The sequence below is a fragment of the Eptesicus fuscus genome, chromosome 16 (assembly GCF_027574615.1).
Source record: "Eptesicus fuscus isolate TK198812 chromosome 16, DD_ASM_mEF_20220401, whole genome shotgun sequence".
In the NCBI taxonomy this organism is placed as follows: Eukaryota; Metazoa; Chordata; class Mammalia; order Chiroptera; family Vespertilionidae; genus Eptesicus; species Eptesicus fuscus.
This window is the reverse complement of record NC_072488.1, coordinates 12,318,264-12,344,979: the sequence shown is the minus strand read 5'-3', so window position 1 is coordinate 12,344,979 and position 26,716 is coordinate 12,318,264. Positions and strand designations below refer to the sequence as shown.

Sequence of the window (26,716 nt, the reverse complement as noted above, 5' to 3'; positions counted from 1 at the left end):
TAAAGAAAAAAGAATTCCAAAGGAGTGAGGAATTCCAGTAATGGCTACATCAGTACGGTGCTTGTGTTACTACACATTGTTTAAATCCCAGCCATCTGCTCCCACATCAAACCCGATTTCACTTCTCCCCCACATACTAGTACATGTATATCCCAATAATAATATGGTGATATATTTTTCATGGTTTCCCACAGTTGATAATAAATACACTTGATTCAAACCAGTGGCTTGTGACCCAAATCTAAGTATAAATATAGTGGAAGTCATACGTTTCTTTAGTGACAGTCTTACTAATTCAATTATTTGGCCTGTTTTTAGCCACATTGGATAGTTTTTCTCTTTAAAGTTGTTATGAATGTTGTTTATAGCAGCATCAATAAGCCACGAATTCACATAGTTACTCAATCACACAGATTACTCATCACTGCCTGTTCATAACAGAATCCTAAAATGTTTAAGATTTCTGATGCAAATCAAAATCTCATCATCACTTGTCATTGCTAAATTAAATGACAGGATAATAACATTACATTAAAACCATTTTTCCCTTGATTGAGTACCTTTTTCAGAAGTGAACCTTGTAGATGTATATTTTTTTCATCAGTACTATAAATGCATTTAGAATCCGAGATAAAAATAGAATTGAAAAGGGGAGGAGTGGAGTGGGATGTTTTCAAATTATTGATGAATCTCTTGAATCTCAAATAACCATATTTGACAGTGCAATGCGAGGGAACGGAGTAGCTTAGCTCAATTTGAGACTGTTAGAGCTACATAAAGGAGGTTCCAGGTCGAACTTGGTCTTTATTGACACAATCATGCGTTCCGGTCAATAGTCATATGGCATCCCATTGCAAACAGGCTGTGAGTGACCTGTAGGGACTGGCATTGTTTTGTTACTCTAATATGAAAAGATACTGGATAAATCACAGTCTCTATTGGAAATGAACGTAAGTTTCTAATCTGCTAAAACAAAGTAGATTCTCAGTTGATTTACCATGGTCAACTTCTCTCTTGGCCTTTCTTTCCTGCCTAAAGCTAATTAACCTTTTTGGTCACACCTACCACTGCTCCATCCGGCCCTTAGCCCACTTCTTTGTGGCCAATCAGTCCTCATGCCACTGAGCCCATCTTCTTCACTTGCCCCTCCACCCAGAACTCGTTTTCCATCTTAAAGTCTTCTGTCCTTCAAAGACTTTGTTTCCTCACATCTTCCCCCTGTATGTTAGGAAAATCATATAGTGGAGCAAACCTTTTACTTCTACTTTTTGCCTCATTTAATACTACCTTAGGCACTAATGTGTCAGTAATAACCTGGGAGTAAAAATCCTTAGTTCTTGAAGTTGATGAAGGTGCAGACTGAAACAACATTGGCTAACTGTTGACTATAGTTGAATCTGGGTGATGGGTATAGAAAAAAAATCAATATACTATTTTCTCTAGTTTTATGTGTTTGGATTTTTCTGTAGTAAAATGTAAAACTAAACTTAGCTCTAATCCACTTTTTGTAAATAGATGCTCTTTTTTAGTCAGTGCATGAAATGGGTAATATGAAGGACCGTGGTCAGCAAACTGCGGCTCACGAGCCACATGCGGCTCTTTGGCCCCTTGAGTGTGGCTCTTCCACAAAATACCACGGCCTGGGCGAGTCTATTTTGAAGAAGTGGCGTTAGAAGAAGTTTAAGTTTAAAAAATTTGGCTCTCAAAAGAAATTCCAATCGTTGTACTGTTGATATTTGGCTGTGTTGACTAATGAGTTTGCCGACCACTGGATTAGGATGAAACCCTGAACTGCCATCCAAATACCCCACTCCTATCCCACCCTCAAGGAAACAAATAAGATTCTTTAGCACCTGGCATTGCAGCTTCACTCTTCTCCTGAAGTCCTGAGAGTTCCCCAAGATGAAAGCAGGCTCCCCTGAATGGCCCGGCCCCGATGCAGTCCAGACCCCAGGAGCTGCCCTCTGAAGTAGGGCTACGGTAGCACAGGGCCGTGGGGGAGAGGAATCCTGTCAGGCAGACACATTCTCAAAAGTGATGCAAACTACTGACGGTTGTCTGGAAGGAAAGGGTCTCTCCCTGGCCTGCTTCTGCCTGCGGTTCTGACTGCTTAGAGCTCCACCACACAACCTTGCCTCTCTCTCCTGAAGAACTTAAAATGGATTGCAGTTACCAGTGTGTGTGTGTTTGTTTCTTCCCTTCTCCTTTTCAACTATGACAGCCTTACTTCTCGTTTGCCAAAAACCGGAGAAACCATCCATGGACATAAGTTTTTCATTGGCTTTGGAGGGAAAGGTGCCAACCAGTGTGTCCAAGCTGCCAGGCTTGGAGCAAAGACGGCCATGGTGTGCAAGGTAAGTGTCAAGTCCAGTGGACAGTATTCTAAAGGCAAGAATATGGTTTAAAGGTGTGAGTTCACTGGTTTTATTTTTTAACTATTTTAAAAGGAACAATTCAGTGGCATTTAATATAATCGCAGTGTTGTTCAACCATCATATCTATATAGTTCCAGAACATTTCCATCATTGCAAAAGAAAGCTCCTTACATTAAGCAGTCGCTCCCCATTTCCTCCTCCCCGTGGCCCCTGGCAACCACCAATCTACATCCTGTCTCTATGGCTTTATCTATTTCTGACGATTTCCTATAAATGGAATCATGTGAAAACTGACATTTTGTGTCTGGCTTATTTCACTTAGCATAATGTTTTTAGGGTTCATCTACCTTATAGCAAGTATCAGTACTCCGTTCCTTCTGTGGCTGAATAGTACTCCACTGGCTATGCCACAATTTGTGTATCCATTTATCTGTTGGTGGACCCTGGGGCTGTTTCCACCTTTTGGCTCTTATGAGCACTGCCGCTATTAACATGCATGTACATGTACTTGTTCGAATGCCTGTTTAATTCTTTTAGGAGTTCATTGGTTTTAACTATTTAAATAGGAGGGAGTAATCTTCCTTGTTTTTTATATTCATTTCTAACTCACTAGATCCTCTGGAAAGTAGCAGTCCTCAAATAACTTAATGGATTGTAGTTACCAATGTGTATGCGTTTGTTTTTTTCCTTCTCCTGTGTTTTCTGATGGTCTTAGGCGACCCTGCTAGTGGTTCTCAACCTGTGGGTCAAGACCCACAGGTTGAGAACCGCTGCTGTAGAGCCTAAGACCATCGGAAAACACAGATATTTACATTATGATTCATTAACAGTAGCAAAATTACAGTTATGAAGTAGCAACAAAAATAATTTTATGGATGGGGGTCACCACAACATGAGGAACTGTATTAAAGGGTCGAGGCATTAGAAAGGTTGAGAGTCACTAAACTAGAGTGTGAGGCGAGGAGAATTAATCTACTCTGACGGGTTTATCTAGTTCAGGTTCTAAACAACAGCATGAGTCCTCCTGTTTTTAGCAGGGGTTTTTTCTTAAATTATATATATTAATAAGATTTTTTTAAATTGATTTCAGAGAGGAAGGGAGAGAAAGGGATAGAAACATCAATGATGATAATCATTGATGGCTGCCTCCTGCACACCCCCCTACTGTGCCCTGACCAGGAATCGAGTAATCCTGTATAGGTTTTAGCTAACCTGGTTCATAGGTGGATACTTAACCACTGAGCCACACCATCCAGCTGTTTTTAGCAGGTTTTACTGCAGCAACACAGCTTTTAGAAACTTGGTTTAATAACTGGTGATATACTCATCTCTGAGTTTTTTCTTCTGATGCTATATCTTGCATCAGAAAGGAATCTGGGCCTTACTGAACTGGACATCACTGATCTTTAGGTGTAGTTATGTCTTCAGGTATTTAAAGAAAACTAAAATTCGTATTCCTATTTCCATCCACCCACTGAAGTGATCTCAAAAGTAAATCAAACAGAATTGACTGCCAAAGGTTCAACTTTTGCATCTTTAATGAAATTTTAAGATGCTATCATTACTGGTATAACAGGAAAGCTATTCTGGGTCTGCATAGTAGAGGATAAGAAATATGAGAAATTTAAAAGAATGAGCTCTCTACTGTGCACTGGGTAGATTTTACCAAAATGTCTCTGAAATATCACTTCCCATTGCATACAGCACTTTATTCTGCAAGGGAGTCTTTAAATGATGCATAAGCTATACAATTATCACTTCATCTACTAATGAACTGTAACTTTATTTCTAATTTATGATTAACATGATATAATTCTCATCTGGCTATTTGGTCAAAAACATCTCATGAAGCACAAGAAACCCTCATTTGCTAAGATTGAGCTCTTAATAGATTTAAAATATCAATTAATCAGCAATTAATTATTGATGACCAATATTATGTGCTAGGAATTATGGGGCTTAGAGAGGGAGCCAATTAAAAATGTTAGGCTTGATCCATCCTCTACTTGATTAGAAATGAAGGGTTTGGGGAGTAATAAGATGGTGCTGACTTAAGGGGCTTGGAAACTGGAAAGAGAGTATCATTTCCAGGCTGGGAAAACCTAGAGAGAGAATTGGTTTTGGAACAAGGTACTGAGAATAGCCATGGGGAGAGAGGAGTTCCCTAGAGCTGGAGCTGTTAAAAAAGAGAGATTAGAGAGCCCCCTCTTGCAAGTTTTATAAAAGCTATTCATTTAGCCATTAAAGTCAAAATTGGGTGTCCCCTAGGATCTCATCCATTCAAAGGTTTGGAGATTGGTTTTATTTTAGGTCAATTTGAGGCAAAGAGAAAAATGCAAAATAGAAATATTTGAATTGTGGAACTGACCTTGGGAAATGAATGGTGAAACCATAGAAGTGGATCTGAAGGGAACAGAAGGCAGAAGGCTGTGTTTAGGGAAATGTTCTCATTAGTAGGTTGATTAAAGCAAAGGTGCTGATTATTTTATTCTGACCTGTGAACGATGGTTTATGTTAGTCTCTGCCCAGTTTTGAAAGTTCTTTATATCTAACATGTTTTTGACTTAGTCATCTAGTATTTAGCCCTGTGATGGAATTTACCTGGGGATCTGTACAGAGAGGTTAGCTAACAACCCATACAGGATTACTTTGCTTTGACAACCTGAAATATTTAGATATGGATTTATTTCAGATTAATCTAATTGCATTATATTCTTAGACTTATTTTTTCCCAAAAAAAAATATTTTGATTTTAGAGAGGGAGATGGAGAGAGAGAAAGAAACATCAATGATGAGAGAGAATTATTGGCCAACTGCCTCCTATACACCCCTCACTGGGGATTGAGCCCCCAACCTGGCCAGATCGAACCTGGGACTCTTCAGTCTGCAGGCCAACGCTCTATCCATTGAACCAAACCAGCTAGGGCTATGCTTGGACTTCTTAACAAAACCAAAAAAATCTCTTTTCTAGTAGAAGTTATTGTTATCCATTAATCATGACATGTCTTCCCGTTATGAAATATATTTTAATTGAGCAAATTAGCCAAACTGCTTTATGGCAGTTTTTTAAAGATGAAAATTCCAAGTAGAACCCAAAATCATTAAATTACTCAAGATAAAATTGAACAGATGGAACAAAAGAAAAACAGAAATTTTTGTACGGATTTCTTAGCAACATTAACTTACCTATTACTGCCTGGCAAAAAAAATAAAATAAAATTCAAACTTTAATGAAGTAAGACTGATGGCATGTGCAAAACATCTTACATTGAGCTAAGGAGAAATACTTGTCAAGATACTGTGGCAAGGACTATTAAGCAGGAGTCCATCAATATGCATATAGTGAAATGTGTAAAATGAAAGACCTAGTAGCTACGAGTTGTGTAGTCAGTATTTAACTGAGTCATGGGCCAAGGCGACAGTCCAAGGGTAATTGAAGATACTTTGAGATTAGAATGCAGGAAAATGAAAGTCCTCTTGGCAGGGCAAAGAACCTGCTAGGACACCCTTCCTGGGGCTTCACCTGATTGAAGTGTTCCCTCCTCCTCCCTTCCATGGAAGCCAAACGTTGAGGAGGAGGAAGATATCTCTAAACATCAAAACCTGGCAGCTCAGGAGGCCCAAGGTAGAATAAAGAGCTAAAGATGCAGTGGCCCAGCGTGAGCCCAGAGACCCTGCTTCCTGTGCAGGTGGAAGGAAGCCACAAGCAGGCATGGACCCACGCGGCCCAGATCGGAAGTCAGCAAGCGAGGACCTTCAAGAAATGACCTGGTTTTGCTTCCTTCAAACATGAGACTCGACTCCCTAATACAAGTAGCGTTTTCCATTCAGAATGGCCAGGAATGAAGTTCTGTGCCAGAGGCATTACGTTAGAGCAGTGCTACCTACCCACAGACTGTAGACTGTCACTGGACTGGACAGTACAGAAATTGAGCGTAAACATAAATATTTAGAGCAGTTTGACGGAGTAACTTTATAGCTAGTGAATAGAATATAAATAATATAATATAAATTAGGCCTTATATTTTGTATGACTTTGTTTCATTTCACTGTTATTATATTTTGCAAAATTATTAGTCTGCATAGATTGAAAATGAGAAAACAAACTGAGGCTTCACCAGTCAGCATGGAAAGCAGTGTATTTGAGTACCCCTCATCTTAATCAAAAATTACCTTCTATGTTAACCTTTTGCACTTGGATGTCGAGTGTGACTCGACACGGTTAGCATTAGAATAAAGGAATCGAGAAAAAAGCAAGCGAGTGCAAAGGGTTAAGATTACAGTGGGACAATCAACTAATCATGCACTGAGATTTTAATTTTCAAAGATCAAAAATTAGGCACCAGCCTTTCCAGGTAACATACAATGAAGTGCAATCTGTCCTTTCCTAACATCCATTGAAAGACGACTGGCTAACGCTAGTTGGCTATGTTGATTGGGACCCTAACCAAATAAATAAAATATGCCTCATTTTAAAAGAATGGAAGAAATCATTGGATTATCACAAACCCACTCCCACGCTCAGATAAGCAGTCCTGATAATGGTGATGTTAACGTTAACTTTGTATATTAAAGGCCATTATTAAGGTAAACAGCATTTATCTGGGATTTAAACAACCAACAAGCTTAAAAAACTGGAATTTTATGTATTTTTCTTTCATCTTTTATGATAAAGCCACAAATGGCAAGTTAAAAGTTAATATGAGGGATTTACTTTTAAAGCAACTGCTGCGTTTTGTTTCACAACAGCAAATTCAGCTTAATCTTCTAAACCTGCTGCTCATTTTGACCCTCAGCCACTGAAAGTCACAAAATGTCTTGAATCACAGCCTAGTTTCAGTATTGATTATATTTCCCCATATTCTAACTTTGAAAATCAGTAACCTGTTGTAATATATGTGATAACATTTTTAGCAGAATATTTAATTTCATATAACCTCAGGTAAGAAATCTTGGTCCTCTATGTTTTGACATCAATTATACTAGTATGTTGATGGGTGGAATTACTCCATGTTTTCCGCCATTCAAGGATTCCAAACAGCTCATCCCTCCACCATTTTGAAATATAGGTGTCTATTATGATAGTGCTAACTGAAGTCCCCCTCCTCAGTGGTAGGCCATTGTTCTGGACCAGTGGTCGGCAAACTCATTAGTCAACAGAGCCAAATATCAACAGTACAACGATTGAAATTTCTTTTGAGAGCCAAATTTTTTAAACTTAAACTTCTTCTAACACCACTTCTTCAAAATAGACTCGCCCGGGCCGTGGTACTTTGTGGAAGAGCCACACTCAAGGGGCCAAAGAGCCGCATGTGGCTCACAAGCCGCAGTTTGCCGACCACGGTTCTGGACCATGGAAGCCACTGACTGGGTCTCCCTCGATGCAAAGAGAGCCTTCCCCATGGAGAGAGTGAAGGAAGCACCTCAGGACCCTTAGCTGGAGGAAATGCTGCTGATAAACTCAGCCCTTTTGTTTTCCATGGTCCTAATCCACATCTCTGTACAGCGGCATTGTCCGATACAGTATCACCTCCCACACGTGGCTATTTAGATTTAAGTGTAATTAAAGTAAAATTAAAAGTTGAGTTCCTCAATCACACTGCTCCATTGAAGTGTCTGCATTGCACAGCACGGATCCAGAACATTCCATCATTGCAGGAAGTTCCATTCAACGGCGCAATTCTGACATTCCGCGTTGACCTGATCCTGGGATTGCCTTAAGAGCCTCTGGGGTTCTGCAAGTGACCTTAGTCTAAGTGTGAGGGGTTGTCCATCGTTGCTGACGACCTGGACCCTTTCACCTGGAGTAGGTGCTCACAGACCACCTCAGACTCTGAAGTTCCCCAGAATCTTTCTGCCCAGGGGTGCTTGCTGCACTGCTGCAGCTGAACGTAGTGGATGGAGGGCCTTCACACGGGCTTTTAGGAGCAGCTCCTTGGAGAAAACCTCTCTGCGGCCACAGCCAGAACAGTTCGGGTGCTACACAGTCGTGCCCCTTTCTGAATGATAACTAGGCCCCAGGAAAACAAACGGACAGGCATCCAAGATGATCAGATACTCACAGAACACCTTTAATGCACAGGCTTAAGGACGGATAAATGTATGCTCAGCTAGGGTCTCCAATAAGCTTCTAGGAAGACTAGACTTTAAGGAAGAATATTTAGGCAAACAATATAAGATGCTATTCACTTAAATGCTTTATTATATAGCATCCATGAAGAAGGCTATAGGAATACTGGAAATAAGAGCAACAAGGGGTAAATAGGAAAGATGGGCCTTAAGCTGATGCTTGAAAAAACAAGTGAGGTTTGATGAAGTGGAGGAGAGAGGAAAGGACTAAGTTCTCAGAAGTGAAGGCAAGGATATAGACGTGAATAGATTGTATCCACATAATGTTTTAACACAGTCAGATGATCATGTCAACTTAATAGCACCTCTACTGAACACTCTGAAAAACATAAACCCAACTGGTTTTGCCAAATATGAGCTTTAGAAGGATAGAGGCGGAAGAAGCCTGGGCCACGTCAAAATGAGAGTAGTCAGCAAACACAAGGCAAGGAAGTCTCTCGGGCTTCACCATACCTTGATCCCAATGTTGGACCCTGATGGGCTCCTCGCCCCCAGCAGATTCTGCAGGTCACACTTCTCCGGGCTCCCACTTAGGGGACTTACCAACCTAGTACCAGGCAGGACTGTGCTCTCTCCACTTCTTCGGTGCACACAAGCCTTTACAGACACCTCCCACTTGAATCCTGCAATCAGCGGTCCAATCCTCGACTGGAGTTCACGCATGGTAATCACCTGGGGAGCGTGCTGGTCCCACCTGCAGAGGCCTGATTGCATTGGTCTGGGATGTACTAGTAACCTGAGCATCGAGATGTTTACAAGCTTCTCAGGAGATACTGATGAGCAGCTAAGACTGAGAATTATTGGTTTCCTTCCTGCCAGAGATAACTCACACCAACCAGTCCCACCCTACAGCCTGGCTCAGATGGAACAATTTGCCACAAAACGTAGTAAAGAATTTTAATTAGCTTGGTAACAGCAGAACTGAAATTAGATTCCAGGTTTCCTGACTTCCATATGCACCATTCTGCCTCACGGCCAAGATACCTCAAGTTTTCATGTCAACTTGATAGCCAACGTGTGACCAGAAAAACAGGGAAGCCTCCAAAGATACCCATGAAGGTCCCTTTATAATAGTCCTTGTTCTGTCAAAGTTCTTTCATTCGTATCATTCACTGTGCTTTTCGAGACACTTGCTCTCGCTCTCAATGGCACACTATGAACGACACCCTTGTTTGGGTTCTGCTCCTCTGACTCTGGTTATCAATTTCCAGTTACTGGGGAGGAGGCTTAAATTAGAGTCAGAAGCAAGCAAATGGGACTGGAAGGTATTTACTTCTCACAACCTTTTTAACATTAAGTCCGGAAAAATACATGAATGTGTGAGAGGTTTTGAGGGTGGGGAAACAGGGAAGGTGGCATTCTTTTAGTATAAATTGCACGTGTCATCTGTGCAACTCTATAATGCAGAAGAAAAAGAGGATCCTTTTTTTTAATATATTTTAATGATTTTTTACAGAGAGGAAGGGAGAGGGATAGAGAGTTAGAAACATCAATGAGAGAGAAACATCGATTCAGCTGCCTCCTGCACACTCCTCACTGGGGATGTGCCCGCAACCAAGGTACATGACCGGAATCGAACTTGGGACCCTTCAGTCCCCAGGCCAACGCTCTATCCAGTGAGCCAGACCAGCTAGGGCAAGAGGATCCTTTTAAATAGGACTCAGATTCCCATTGCTTTTTGTCCACATTTTGACATGTAATTTAGATCTACTTAAAGCTTAACTATTACTCCCAAGGCAGAGATACCCTCCCAGTTGGCTATATTATTCTCAGGAAAATAGCAGGATACATTGAACAGCATTCATTGCACCAAACCATTAACGGAGATGTTATGTTTTTATTAGAACAATAAGAGCAATAAATACACTCTCATTTGTAAAATTATTTAATGTACCCACATGCTTGCTTCCATGATCAAATGCTCTCCTGTTTGGCAAAAAGCCACAGGAAGAACTGAAGCATCAGGGAGAACAAGATGGACATGAAAGTAGTTTATAAGACTGAATCCAAGCAGCAGGAGCCCCTTCCCCCAAGAGAAGCAGCAGGATGATGATGATGATGATGATGATGATGATGGCGGCACCAAGCCCAAATCTGGAATTTTATGTATTCTTCTTTCATCTTTTATAATAATCCTTTACAGCTTTAAATGTACTTTTATGCATATTATTTTACTTTATCTTCACAGCAAACTTGCTGTGGCTTTCCAGATAAGAACACTGAGCCTACAGAGAATTAAAGCGGCTCGCCCAAAACCACACAGCTAGCGTGAGGGGCTTCCATGGCACAAAGGAAATACTGTCTTCCCGTCCTTAGGCTTTTCACCACCTCTCTCACTTTGTAATGACCTAGGTGATGTAAAGTTAATGGAGCTTCAGTTGACTTCTCTTCATCCTCAGCAGTCTTGTTACTTTTCCATTATCTTTTAGTTACCGATTTTTATTTTTTGACAAGAGAATATCAAAGAAGGCAAAAACACAGTATTTTGTCCCATGTCTCACACAGACTTTAGAAGACCAGCCAACAGATTTGCCAGGAACTTACCATCAGAATAAAGCTGGAACCATAACCATCACCCAGGGCTGCGGCCCATCAGACGGTGCCCCGAGCAGGAAGCAGACAGGCAGCTGCTGCAGCCTCTAAAACACAACCACAGCAAAGTGCAGTCCCCTGGGCATGAAGCCCTTCCCAACTACGCCTCATGCTGTCCCCCTGGTCTGTCTTATTTCCCTCCAATATTATCAGTTTCTTGAGGGCAAAGAAATAATTTCTCCTAACCCCTGCACTTGCTACTGTTTATAGCATCACCACCATTTATTACCTGCCCTTGATAGTCACCTTCAACAGATTTTTCCCATAGAAAACTGATAGGAAAGGGAAGAGAAATGTCTTTGCTTTAGTTTGTATCCCCACATGCCTAGGGATGGCCTTTTCTTAACCCCAGAACATTATTATAATGATACTTTCCCAACTATATAATACCCTGATTGTCCATGGGAAAGAGTTAAATAATGTAAAAAAAAAGAAAAAGATGACAGAACTTGGCTCAGCTCTCAAGTCTTGTGGTATGAATCTCTGACCTAGGAAACAGGATGCTTTGGCACTTACTTGCCAGGAAGGAAACAGGGAACTCCCCCACACCCCACAGCAACACTGTGGTGGACACTCTCCATTATAAAGACAGAGGTTCTGCTAGGAAGAAGAGAAGTGATTACACATTGTTTGAGTTTACTGCCTAATCAGCATTTGAGCCAGAAAAGGAGCACAAGGAAAGGTGTTCTTTTCAGAATAAGGTATCAAAGTGGCATTTAAATCAGGGGTCAGCAAACATGATCCATGGGGCAGATCTTGCCCACTACATATTTTTGTAAATAAAGTTTTATTGGAATACAGCCACAGCCATTTGTTGACATATTATCTTTGGCCACCAACTCTACAATGTCAGGGGTAAATTGTTGTATAAGAGGCAATAGAGCCCACAAAGTCTAAAATATTACCTATTTGTAAATAAATAAATAGATAAATAAATAAATAAATATTACCTATTTAGTCCTTCACAGTAAAAAATAGTGGCTAATCCCTGATCTAGACGGTCCACATGCTCACCAGGAAATTTTGTCGTCACTCATTGCAGATCTTGACTCAAGTAAATGTCTACGTTTCTCTCTGTTGCTATATCCAGAGAGGAACAATTCTCTGTGGGCAAGCAGAACACACCGGGAGGGGCTGAGACCTGGACAGAGACATAATCCATTGCTGTGGTGCTCACCTGCAGGACAGAAAAATAGAAGTATAGTTCAGGAATGATTCCAACTATATGACACTCTGGAAAAGATAAAATGATAGAGACAGTAAGAAAGGTCAGTGGTTGCCCGGGGCTAGGGGGTAGACAGTGGTGAACAGGCAGAGCAGAGAGGATTTTTAGGACAGTGAAGCCAGTCTGTATGCGAATATAATCACGGATACTTGTCTATACATTTGTCAAAACCCACAGAATGTACAACACCAGAGGGAACCCCAATGTAAACTACGGAGTTTAGGGAGTTGGGTTGATGTGTCAACATAGGTTCATTGATTTTACAACTGTGCCCCCCTGATCACGTTGCCTATGAGTGAACGAGGAATGCGTGTCTAAAGGGAAAACTGAAGTATCATTACCAGAATGGATGCAAGGATGCAAAAACAAAGAAATTCCACTATACCAAGGTAGCAAGGGCTTTTTAAATTCCCTCCTGTGCTCCAAGTCAGGGTCCGGGGAGAAGATATGAAGATTCTAAGACACCAGGCAAGTCATCACAAAGATCCTGTCATTTATAGTGAAGTATGAACAACTGAGATTCTTCAAAAATACTGAGGATAGTTGATGGTGGACAGCTCTGTCTCTGTGGGAATTTCCACATGGTCAGATCAAAGTGAGGGTGAACCTATAGAACTGGTGAGCATCATTAAAAGGCTTCACATTTTAAGAAGGATATAAGTGGAACATTAGTATATAACAATTCTTTGGGCTGAAACCAAGTCTAGCAATGTACATTAAGAAGATTAATTAGTTAATGTTTATAAAGTACTGTGCAGATATGCCCTTTCAAAATGCTAAGTATTCTAAAAACTACATTGTAGCATTTTACTAAATGCAAAAAAGATCTAATGTTCATTATCTCTTTGGTACAGGTTGGCAAAGATTCTTTTGGCAATGATTACATAGAAAACTTTAAACAGAATGATATTTCTACAGGTAAAATTCCATCTTTTTTAAGGTTGGTTTTTATAACTTTCGTCTGTGATCTGGTTACAAGAAAAGCTGAATATAGAATAGAATTATTAGATCCTCCCCTGGTGGCCAGGGAATTTTTATGCATAGCTTTGCCTAGTCTTGCTTAAATAGCCTATGGTTAATTCTTTCATGTACATTCCTCCAGATGGGACTAAGACAACAGGTTACAAACCTTCAATCCATGGAAATGTTTCAAAAGCAGGTGACAAGAGAAAATAGGTGCTACATTCACAAAAGATATTTTAAGAAAAATCATTAAGTATCATAGCTGGAAACGATCTTAGAAACCATTGAGATCTGATACTATCTATAATAATAAAAGCATAACATGCTAATTAGACCAGACGTCCTTCCGGACATCCTTCTGGACAACCTTCCTGATGAAGCAGGGGCTGTGAGGGAAGCCTGGGTCTTGGGTGCCAGAGAGAAACCGGTGCAGGCAGCTAGGGGAAGGAAGGCCTACTCTTGCATGAATTTCGTGCATCAGGCCTCTAGTTATTTCATAAAAGAGAACACCGAAGGCCAGAGAGGTTATTAATTTGTCCAAGAGCACAGCTAGTTGGAGCTACAGCCAGGACCAGAATGCAGGTCTTTGGCCCCAGTTCCAGGCTCTTTGCTGCTGCCGAAGGCTGCCTGGTCAACATCACCATTTACATACCAGGCCATAATTCTTGATGAGATGCAAAGCTTATGAGAATGAAGAAAAACAAACAGGTTGATTTTATAGGTTTGACCTTTAGTCTTTCACTCAAGTTTGTCATTTCTTTCACTGAAGAAATATGGTAGTGCAGGAAAATGCATATATATATATACAACTATGAAAAATTTGGGGGAATTGGAAGCGGGGGTAGTTTGTTGGATTATTACTAATGTAAAAAAAAAGGTGCAACTAAGTATAAAGACTTGTATTTTCCTCATTGTATAGGTGATGAGTATAAAATAGCACTAATTACTTATTCTTTTTTATCATTCCAGATGGTTAAAAAGTTTTCTAAGGATTAGTGGTGCATTGAAATTGTTAAAATAAATTATCCAAGCCAGGCTGTGTATATGTGATTGTAGTGGTTGTTTTTTTTTTCCTTTAGAATTTACATATCAAACTAAAGATGCTGCTACAGGAACTGCTTCTATAATTGTCAATAAAGAAGGTATGTGTTTTGCATATTGAAGTGTCGTTTCATAAAACAGTGCATTTCCTGAACTAGAACAGAAACATCAGTTTTTATCCTAATCTTATGGATCTCTTACCATACCCACCAGGCCTACAGCATGGTCTTTCCAGCCTAAGCATAAATGTTTCCCTTACTTATTCATCCCAGGCTGCTCATTCAAATATAAAATTGTCCATCCAATACATATGAAGCATTATAGTTGCCTCAAAATAATCATTATATCCTGTAACACCCCATTACCCTTCCTGTGAAGTCAGAATTGATATTTGTCTCTAAAAGCAGTAAGTATTCATCTGTCATTTCAGTTACACCAGGTAAATAAATGTAAATAGATAGGTGCAAAAGAAAGTTGATGAATCATATTTATAGAATATTTACCGAGCAAATGGCAGCAACTAATTACTTCTAACATGTCGTTAGTGTTCAATTTCGTCTGCTCTTTAAACAGCAATCAAATCTCAAAAGTCTATATATACAACTGTGTCTGTCACAAGGCCTTGCAATAGTGAGACATTTGTCTTTGAAAAGAGTAACTTCTCTTTGCCCTCAAGTAAAGTTTTTAGGATTTCTGCCAACCATTTTTAGTATAAAAACACCACCATACAATTTTAAAAATCAGAATTAATATTCAGAATGGCCAAGCATTTTATGGGGCACCTACGACACAACCTAGCGCATTATGGGCAGTCAGCGTGCATTGTGTTAGCTTAGGATTTGTCACAACATGTTTTTAACTTACACTGCAGTTTCACAAGATCATTCCTCACAGAAGACATGGTATTTTTACCTTTAGTGATCCCAAAGTTGCAGTGTCCCGCTTAAAGACAGTCAATAAAAGTTTTCATTCTAACAATAGTCTGTGTTCATTACTTTAAGCTACCTCCTAAGTGATTACTGCTGCCAACAGCAGCTCATTCCCTGCCTTACACCTCTTTTTTGTGTTCTAGGGATATCTTTGAGTTATGTTTCTTCCTTGTCTGGGTACAAAATACTGCATTTTTGTGCAAAGATATAATTTAATATTTTGTATCGAGTGCCTATTATGGCAGACTTCGTCTGTTTATAGTGTATGGTAATGCCCTTAAGAGTATAGGTGGTGCCCAGCTGGCATGGCGTGGCATGGTTGAGCGTCAACCTAGGAACCAGGAGGTCACAGCTCAATTTCCGGTCGGGGCACAAGCCCGAGTCGCTGGCTTGATCCCCAGTTGGGGGCATGCAGCAGGCAGCTGATCAATGATTCTCTCTCATCATTGATGTTTCGATCTCTCTCTCTCCCTCTCCCTTCCTCTCTTAAATCAATAATAAAAATTTTAAAAAAAAGTATAGGTGGTAGTAGAAGAGCTAATCCAAATACTCAGAGCAGTTCTTTAAATGAGTGAGTAGCAGGGTCAAGCAGGGAATTCAGTGTTTACAAGTTAAAGTTGAGGCATGGGTGAGCTGGCCACATGGCAGTGCCCACCATACAGCGGTGTCTTGGGCTTGTTGCTCATCAGCCACGGCCAGTCCAGAAATGCAGATTCAGGAGTCAGCAACACAGAAGCAGCAGCTGACTCTAGCAGAGAGTGCGGTCACTGAGGAGAAAGGGAAGGAGGTAAGCTGTCTTTCAGTGTGTGGGTACTTTGAATTTTTCCAGTCCCGAGATTGGGTTTACGCTGAACCCATCCCCACTTATTAAATCCTCCTTGTGGCCAACGAACACATCTGTGGTAAGATGATAGGCTAGCATGTGTTCTGTGTTCAGAGGTAATTTTAGGTCATGTCTATACAAGAGCAGCACGAGCAGCCTGCGGCACCAAAAAATGCCCCTGCAATTCATCCCACTAGATCAGTGCTGTCCAATAGAAACACAATGTAAGCTACATACACAATTTTAAGTTTTCCATTAGCCACATTTTAAAAAGTAAACAGAAGCAGGTAAAATTCATCCTAATATATTCCCTTAACCCAATATATCCAAAACATTATCCTTTCAACATGAAATCAAAAAGTTCTTAAAAATTAATGAGTTATTTTACCTTTTCTTTGTACTCAGTCAGCCCTTGAAATCTTCTGTGTTGTACAATTAAAGCGAATCTCGATTTTAACTGTTGTACAATTAAAGCGAATCTCAATTTTAACTAATGCATTCCAAGCGCTCAGTAGCCACACGTGGCTTGTGCTTCTGACTATCATATCGGGCAGCACAGCTCTTGAGAGTTCACCTGACAGATGAAATGGACCTCCCGCCTTTAGGTGGGCTAGTAGAGAATGGGTCCAAGTGATGGGTATACAGGGTAGGGCAAAAGTTGGCTTAAAGCTGATCGTATGCAAAACAATACAATACCTAATAAATAATAATACAAGAATAAACTCTGTTTCACATACTGACAACTCTAACCCTACTTTTGCCCCGCCCTGTATAAGATTCCTTAGTCCTACTGCTGTTTGATCTGGTACAGACTAGGCCAAATATCCTTCTCTCTGCTTTAAGTTATTTAGTGCAATTTTTCACCTGCTAGATATTGTTGAATGTGGTTTGATTTACAAAATCACTTTTCAGAATACCATAGGGTCCACCTCAAACTTATTGCATACTTCAGAGCATTAGTATTTTTTTAACTTTATTTTATTGTTTAAAGTATTACAAATAGTAGCATTAGGCAGGTTTCTTCCTGTTCATACTCATCATTAGGACACTGTCATTTAGGACTAAGAATCTTTTGTTGTTGTTGTTGCTGTTGTGTATCCTCACCAGAGGATATTTTTCCATTGGTTTTTAGAGAGTGGACGGGAGGGGAAGAGACGCAGAGAGAGAAATATCGATGTGAGAGAGACACATCTATTGGTTGCCTCCCACACACGCCCTGACCAGGGCTGGGGATCGAGCCCGCAACCAAGGTACATGCCCTTGAAAGGGTCGAACCTGGGACCCTTTAGTCCTCGGCCGATACTCTATCTATTGAGCCAAACTGACTATGGCAGGATTAAGACTCTTTACCACATACATTGTACCAGCCATTTCCCATAAAAGAAGATTTGCTGTATATTATATATCATTTCTCAGCTAATAGCCTTCGTATATAAGAATATTGATAAAGGAAGTCATTTTTAGATTTTGCTCAAAATGATTAGAATATGAGTCATGTTTCATAAATATTGTAAAATACATTAGGAATTTGAAAATTAACCTGAATGGCCTAGAAATGTTACAATTAATACAACACATTTCATGTAATGACTTTGTAAGAGTGACTGTAGCATTGCAGAATATCATTGCTTGGCTTTCCTTTGTTTTAACATAATATTAATATAGAAATTCTTTACAGGCCAGAATATCATCGTGATAGTGGCTGGAGCAAATTTACTTTTGAATACTGAAGACCTGAGAGAAGCAGCCAATGCCATTAGCAGCGCCAAAGTAATGATCTGCCAGCTAGAAGTAACTCCAGCGATTTCTTTGGAAGCCCTAACAATGGCCCACAGCAGTGGAGGTAATTTTACCTGCTTGTCATTCTTTCTATAAAAGCTTTTATCTCTGTCTTAATTAAAGTTAACCTTTTAAGCAAAGCAATACTTTTCTGTAGTAAAATTTTCCCATCTGTAAGATTCACTGTCTTCTTCTAATTCTTGATAACGTTAGAAAACCTTACAAACAGGGTAAAAGTAACGTGAGTAACATTTCTGATATATCCCACAATATAAATCTTCAATCTAGTTAGCAGAAATAATACAGGTAGTAACCAGAATCTCTGAAGCAGCTCCCTGTCCAAGATACAGTCTAGGGAGTGGACCGATTCCCATTCTGAGAAGCAGAGGGTAAGCTGCATGTCATGTGTAACCACTGCCCAGGTACATTTTGATAAACTTCTCTAGGAATTAAAGGTTAGCTCTTCCTCCTTTTGTAAAACTGTACCATCTTTTCTATAAACAACAAAAGATTATTTATATGTAATATGTGCTATGTTGTCAACATCCTTTAAGCAGCTCTTTTGTTCTGTTTGACCATTGATTTTGGAAATTTTTGAGAATGCAAAAGCAGGCAGAATTGTATAATGAAACCCATCACCCAGCTTCAACAAATATCAACCCTTGGCTAATCTTGGTTCATCTGCTCTCCCTCCCAGACCTCCTCCCTCACCCCAGCAAATAACAGACTTTTAGAAATCCAAATAGTTTCCTTCTGTTTGTTGCTTTTTTCTTATTGACCAGAGGGGAGAGCATCTTCTGAATGAGAAGCCCATTTCTGATCCTTGTGAGCCTTGTGGTCTTCGCAGAATTGTCTGATTTTGCTGAGCCTTGTCTATTAAGTGCATATAAAAATACTCCCCCCAAAACAAAACAAAATACATAAATAAAAATATTCCCCTACAGAATTGTTCTAAAAATGGAATAAAAGTAGTAAGTTTCGGTAAATCTAAATTTTCTTCTCTCTTTCAATTAAAATTTGGACAATAGCCTGATCAGCACCATTTGGTCAAAAAAAATCAAAATAAAAACTAGCCACTCTTAGACAATGCTTCTTCTTCATATTATGGCAATAGTTCTATATACATTAAGAAGAATAGAGAGAAAGAACCACACTGGTTTTTCCAGATAAAGCTTTCTTATCAAGTTACAATAAAAAAAGAAAAAGAACAGTGTGTGTGTGTGTGTGTGTGTGTGTGTGTGTGTGTGGTGTGTGTGTGTGATTTCTTCCAAACATTTTTAAATGTTTGAACCTGATTTAACAAATTTTTCTTATGGCAAAACAACAAGCCATGGCAAAGTCTCACTGACATATAATGTATTTTTAATGGACTCGAAGCTGCCAGGAAGAATTCTGAGCCAGAAGCCACTCGGGGCTTCAGATCAAGTGTGAGGCTGTGGTGAGCCTTCGCTGCACTGCACTCATTGCCTCGGGGGATGCGGACACAGCGTGCCACTTCACTCATGCTCCTCTCTTTCCTGGTACAGATCGGAGCATATCCTCGTGTATCTTCTCTCTCTTTCCTACTACCTAATCTAGTTTCCTGTTGCCTACCCAGCTTGTGGAGGAGAGACAGGTAGGGCACCCACAGCAGAGGATCCAAACTTCCACAGGTGAGGCAGGCGTTACCCAGATGAGCAGGCAGCCTGACCTGGGGCCATTTGGGTGGGGTCCAGAATGCTTCCTCCATCACCTGCCGGGCAGTTCTTCCAGTTGAGGGGCTACAGGACCGGAAAAGGGGATAGGTAGTGGTGAGCCAAAGACCACTCAGCCTGTTTCACATTTTGCTGAAGAGCTAACATGCCTAAGTATTAATTCTGCATTATCTGATATAATAATACTGGAAGTAGTGAACCTTGCATTTGTATGTACTTTACAGCTTATAAAGTGCTTTTATAAAATTCATCCTCAGAAAAACCTTATGACAAAGACATGGCAGGTATTATTCTCCCAGACTGAAGACTGAGACTTGGGGAGTTTAAGTACTTTGCTCAACCAAGGTCATACTTTTAGTCAGTGTAGAAACCAGGACTCCAGACTCCAGGACCCAAGTTCTGTGTCCTAGACCACAGTTTACAGTAACTTCACAATCCCCTTGATTCTAGCAACTGAGCCTTTATGAAGAGTATCTCTAGAAAAGTAAAATCTGTGAATTGTAACACTGCCCGTCTTCTCCAGCCTCAAGTCACAGACAAGGGACGCATGAGTGTTTTCAGCAATGTGTCCCCACCCTCCCCGTTACATACACACATGCACACACAGGCACACACAGGCACACATGGTCCTCTGTCCAGAAGGAGCACTGGTTTGGGAGTCATGAAGCATGGCTTTGAATTCAGAATCAATCACTTCGCCAATGGGGGACATCAGGAAGTCAGTCAGTTCCTTGTTCTGGGCCTCTGTTTCTTCTGTGAAATGAGAACTAGGCTGAGAGCTCTCACAGGTCTTTAATGTGGTGATGTGTGGGTGGACTGATCGCAGAGCAGGGCAGCGAAGCTTAAAGATCTGTGGTGAGCACTGACTGTCCTCCCCGTCGCCCCATGAGGCTACATATGTGCTAATCAGCATTATTCCATTCACAAGAGAGATGGCACAGCCATCATCATCTGTGAGTTTATCACAGCTCTTATCTGTACTACTTAATGAGTAATGGAGTTTGAATGAAACACACTGTATAACTAGATTATACATCAGTTGTTAACATACAGCGGAAGCCCTAGCCAGTTTGGCTCAATGGATAGAGCATCCACCCGTGGACTGAAAGGTCGCAGGTTCAATTCTGGTCAGGGGCATGTACCTCTGTGGCAGGCTCCATCCCTAGCCCTGGTCAGGGAGCTTGTGGGAGACAACAGATCTGTATGTCTCTCTCACATCCATGTTTTTCTCTGTGGGTCTCTCCCGCTCTCTTCCACTCTCTCTAAAAATCCAGGGGGAAATGTCCTCAGGTGAAGATTAACAACAACAAAATACAGAGGGCCCCTCCATCTTTGTATAGACTCTCGGGATTCTCTTGCTATCTTTACCAAAACGAAAGCAGTGACAGCACTTACACCCTAAAATATGCAGTGGTCGCCCTCTGGAGCCCCGTCCTCTCGAGGTCACCATACTGTGAGGTGGCCCCACACCAGAGCTGGTGCTGCAGCTGCTTGTGATGAAATTGTGCATGTTGGTTCTGGTCTTTATATCCATTTCAAAGCAAATGAAACATTACAGGAACAATTATAAATGACTGAGATTGTAAAGTCGCCAAGATTAAATTCTAGGCGGGACACAAAATATCTCTTAATGCCACTTTAGTCCTTTTCCCATTCGGCAAACCAAACTTCTTGGCTGGTGACCTGGACTTTCACAGTAACACAGTCTAGCACGTGGCCCACGCTGTGAGTGTTTCTGCTGCTCAAGTCCCAGAAAAGTCCTCCTCCGGTGAGGGGCTGTCAAGCCAGCGTTTGGGGTTCTCCAGCCTCCCACGGTTTCCCTGCGTAGGGTGACTGTCTTCCTCTCCTGCTCTGAGCTAGTGATGAGGGCCTTCTTCACTGCCCAGCCGCCACCCTCCGAGGTGACGTCATGAAGAGCTTCTGCCTCATGTTCCTGTCTTGGCCCCTAAACAGCTTCCTCCCTAGGCCTCCCAGTTCCTCACTGACGTTCTTGTGGCAGCCACTGACATGCTGTTAGGACAACCGGGGTTTTAGTCCCTCTGACGCTGTAATGAGTAATAATTACTGGTGTGCGCGATCAGTCACCTCTGCAGCCCCGTTTCTCCATCGTACATCCTGTGTTCTCTATTTGGCATGGTTCCAGGATGACATCGGGGGTTTGTCCATCTTGTCTCTTATAAACTTGCATTCTTCTTTGATCAAATATATCTTTTTTTTTTCATCATGGTGAAGCATTGATGCTTATTTATGGTAGCATGAGCCAAAGAGAGGCCTTTCTTTATGGCATTTTCACTTTTTCCCTCAATTTAGTTACTAGCAGACTCTAAGTCTATATAGCCAGTTATTATTGGTAAGAATATTTTCCCTTAGTAAAATACAACCAAATAAGATTGGATTGATTTTTATACTATACTAGATGCCCGATGCACGAAGATTTACGCAAAAATGGGCCTTCCTTCCCCTGGCTGCCGGCACCGCTTTTGCTCTGGGCGGAGCCACCTTTTTGCCTTCCCACACTACCCAGAGGCCCAGAGCGGCTGGGGTGGTGCAGAATGCCTGTGTCATCACCATGGCGACAATGCAAGCGTCCTGCCCTGACCCCGGCCGCTCAGCGCCTGCGTATGCAAATTAACCTGACATCTTTGTTAGGTTAATTTGCATACTCACTCCTGATTGGCTGGTGGGCATCACAAAGGTACAGTCAATTAGCATGTTACTCTTTTATTAGGTAGATTTATGGTCAAATTAAATTATAGAATTCCTTACTCCTACAATTATTGCTTAAAAGCCAATGTAATTTTTTAAATTTGTTTTGTGGAAAATTTTAAATATATACAGACATATAGAGAATATGGTCAATCTACATATACTATCATTTAGCTTCAACAGTTATCAGCACTTGACCAATCTTGTTTCATCTATACCCTAACTCTCCACCCACACTGCAACCTTGGACTATCTTGAAGCCAAACCCAGACATGATATCATTTAATTCACAGTGTACCTATTTTTGATGTAAGGTATTATATGTTTTAAGAATGATGTCTTTGCATGGTGTACAGTGGGTAATCTGGTCAGATTTCTTTCCCATTAGCCTTTTGTAATTACTCACGTATTAGTTTAATGAGTAATCTCTCAAGACTTTTTTCTCATCTATGTAAGTGTATGAATATAAATACACATTTAGTTATATTTTATTTGCTTTGTGAAAAATAAAGAGGGGTATCATACTCTGGATTTTATTACAAAACTGCCTTCTTCACTTATAAATTATAGAAATCTTTCTGTGACAAATCAGAGACCTGCTTCGTTCTTTTTAACAGCAGCAGAGCATTTCATTGGATGCATATGTCATAATTTTTTTAGCCAATCCTCTCTGCTGGATACTTGGGTTTCTTTTTGTTTTTCTGTTACAAACAGAGCTGAATGAACTTCACTATAGTGGGTGTCTGTGTGTTTCCTTAGGAGAGGATTAGAAAAGGAATTGCTGGATCAGGGATCTTTTAAGATAAAATGGAAATTTATAAGAATGGCTTTGCCCTGTTGTTCCATATTGGTAGTTTGCTCTAACCTGTACTCAAATGCTGCTGCGTGCAGATTTGAGGATCATGTAGGTGAGCAATAGTGGCTCAACGTAATGCTTAAGGAAAATAGGGAACAATATATTTGTTCTGAAAACCGAAAAAGTAAATGGGTGTGTTAGAACCCTGGGCAAGAGTGTCTTTACGCATAATTGGCATCGCTAAAACCTCAAAAAAGCAGGAAAACCAATGAGAGAGATTGTTGCCAGGCTGAAACTCCAACAGAAGGCAGAAGAGATGGGTGGACAGGCGGGGGTGTCGGGCTGTGCGTAAAGGACAATATAATAACAGTAATAATCCCTTACATTTGCACACTTCACAGTTTACACAGGACTTTTATATCCATTTCTAATTTAAGCTACCCAATAACCCTGAGCAGCCAAAAATATGCTATAGAATTCCCCATGGGTGGACATTCTAAAATAATGAAAGTGTGGGAATAGCATTATCCTGAAGGCGCTGGACGAGGTCCATGGACTGAACCAAAATGTTAAGACCAAGGAAGGTGCAGAAGCAGACTCTAGCCTCACCACGCAGAAGTGGCTGACAGGTTCCTTTAGCCACGTGCTGATAAGCATCTCCCCAAGAATGGGGAATGGACTGGTGCCAAGATAGCTACAGAAGAGCCACTTGGAGAACTTGTCCCTGTGCACATCCCCTGAGCCTACCCCAAAAGATTCTGATTCAGTGGCTTCGAGATGGAGCCCAGAAGCCATGCATTTATTAAGCTCTCCCAGTGATGCTGACATGCAGCCACGAGTGTGAACCATTGTTCTGGAGGAGTCTCGGAGGATTGTGGTGTATGGGTCCATGGTAAATTGGGGTTACTAAACCCATAGGTCAGTGGACATGGTAGAGGAAAAGAAGGCCAACCAATCTGGCCAGGTAATCTGGTGGACAAGAGAGTGTTTGGCAAGGGGGGAGCTTCCTTTGGGTGTAATTTCTAAAGACTTTCAAAAAATACTTACAAAGTTCCACACCAAATGCTGTTTTAAAATGAGGTAGGAGTGGGGTAGAGGGTGTCAATGTGTGTGTGTGGGGGGGAGAGGCATCTGTAATATTTTCAACAATAAAAATAAATAAAAATAGATAGATAGATAGATAGATAGATAGATAGATAGATAGATGATAGATAGATAGATAGATCATTGTAATTGGGGGCTGTGTTGCTATGGACAGTTCTAGCCTAAAGAGGCAACTGTTTTAGAGATGATCAAACCCTAGACGTAAAGCTGGAGGACCCCTGGTATGGATCCAGTTTACTCAAGGCTCAGTGATGACCCGAGGCTGTGACCTCATCTCTCTGAGGCTCGCTTCCCTCCTCTGGAAGATGTAAGAGCTGTGCCATTCCCATTCATCCTCCTCCTGTAGTCTCCTCGCCTGAGCTAGCTCCCAGCCTCTGATTGAATGTCTCCTTTCCCAGTTTCCTTTGTTCTTAGATTGCTCACAGGAATGTAAGCTTTTGTGTAAGTGTGTATGTTCGCATGAATAATTCTGATATACTTGGAAGACATACATAGGTGTCCAAAATATACATATGTACATAAGCTTCCTACTTACTAGTCTCACCAGGAAAATTCTTAGCTTTTCATTGTTTCTTCTCTATCATCTCTTTTTTTCTTTCCTGGAAAATGGATTTATGAACTAGACTTGCAACTGAGTGTTTAAGTGAACCCACAAAAATGTTCACCGGCCTGAATGTTCATGTACAAGTCCTTTCATGCCACATTTAAAATCTTCTCTAATCCTCCTGTTGCCCTTTGCATAACTTTGTAATCATCTTGGTTGTAAACACTGATGCTTACCCTTGACACTGAAGTGTTGTAAAGTGAAAAATAGAACAAAAGAGATACTAGTAAACCAAAGGACTTATGTACGTATATACAGAGCCCATGGACACGGGCAATAGGGTAGTGAAGACCTGGGGGGGGGAAAGGAGGGGGATAGGTGCTGGAAGGGAGGGAGGAAGGGGGAAAATGGAAGTTATCTGTAACATTATCAACAATAAAAAATATATTTAAAAAAATTTTTTTTAAAGTAGAGCAAATGGAAATAAGGAGTATGTACTAGGCTATGATGGGGATTGAGGTTCCTTATAACCAAGTTGATTTTTCATCTAATGAGGAAATGGTTGTAGCTGGGGATTTCCCTTATAGAGTGTCTGTAAATGCAGCACATTAAAATGATAACCACTGAACCTCTCTTCCATTCCTTTGTAGTGAAAACATTGTTCAACCCAGCTCCCGCCACTGCTGACCTGGACCCCCGGTTCTACACCCTCTCAGATGTGTTCTGCTGCAATGAAACTGAGGTAAGGACAGACGGTGTGCGCATTCCAGGAGAAACCAAAGACTCTCATGCTAGTGAATGAAGCAAAGAAGCAGGACTAACCACATCGATTTGATTGCATGTGAAATGGGCCCGGTGAAAATAGCCTTTTCAGCTGATGGGTGAGAAGAAAGGAAATTAGTGAGTCCTGTAGGGTGGGGGGGAGGAGGGGGATTCCCTGAGTCATCCCCATAATCTGACACTGATCAAACCTCAGCTGACCTTAGTGCCCTCCCTGCCCTCACACTATGGGTGTTTTGTTTTCCTTGTTAATTATTCCATATTCTGTGGACTAATGAGTATTAGAGTTGCCTGATTTGGCAAATAAAAATATAGGATGCCCGGTTAAGTTTGAATTTCAGAGAAGCAACAATATACTAAATGTACTTACACTTTAAAACGATTTGCTGTTTCTCTGAAATTCAAATTTAACTGGCATCTAGCAGCCCTGACAATAGGTAACCCCTGTTGCGTTTGCTGCATTCTGTTGTGAAGACCCTGTGACTGCACTGGTGGACTGACAGGTTTTCCATCGATGCCATGGGAAGACCTTGGGGCCACTCCATTAGGGGAGCCCCCTCTCAGTACAGCTGAGGGTCATAACTTACAGATCTGCAATAAATACCTATCAATATATTCACATTGTGCCACTCATTCTAAAGCATTTTAGGAAGATAATTTTTATATTCCTACCTTTCACAGTTAAATAGTTTTAGACTAGAGCTCTCTACCACCATTGGGAGGCAGGACATATCATACAATGCAACATGCAGAGAGACAAAGTTAGTAACTAATAAACTATAGTGTAATTTTCCATTTGGTTTGAAGGCTGAATGACGGTTTCTAGGATTTGCCTTTTTGTTAATTCTTAGAATATCAAGTAAACAAGAAAGAAGACTGCCACAGGGGACTAATTTTAACAACCACAATACACTACGCAATATTTTTGAGCAACCACCGCAGGCAGGCGTTGTACTAGGTAAAAGGAATTGTGGGAGATGGTGGCCATTGCACAATAAGAGGTTCCATTTCCCTCAACTGCCAAACTGCCTTTGATTTCCCTGCTAGATACTTACAGAGCACTGTGTTCTTCAAACACTAACCACAGCTCGGATTACTAACACTTATGTCTTCTCTATGAAATTATTAGTCCTGTGAGGAATGGCTATCTCTATGAGTATAGTTTATCTATTGCTGCATAATAAATTACCCCAAAATTTAGTAGTTTACAACAACAGTAATTATTTATTGTCCCTC

General features: G+C 40.8%; 1 protein-coding gene across 2 annotated transcripts in view; it reads left to right on the top strand.

Moving 5' to 3' along the window:
* RBKS (ribokinase) overlaps window positions 1-26,716 on the top strand; it is a 73,626-nt gene that overhangs the window by 17,784 nt on the left and 29,126 nt on the right. For both annotated transcript variants that reach the window (XM_054727886.1, XM_008162285.3), the window contains exons 2-6: window positions 2,222-2,354; window positions 13,176-13,239; window positions 14,364-14,426; window positions 17,756-17,920; window positions 25,351-25,442. In XM_054727886.1, coding sequence (XP_054583861.1) covers window positions 2,222-2,354; window positions 13,176-13,239; window positions 14,364-14,426; window positions 17,756-17,920; window positions 25,351-25,442 — 517 coding nt within the window. The remainder of the gene's footprint in view (window positions 1-2,221; window positions 2,355-13,175; window positions 13,240-14,363; window positions 14,427-17,755; window positions 17,921-25,350; window positions 25,443-26,716) is intronic.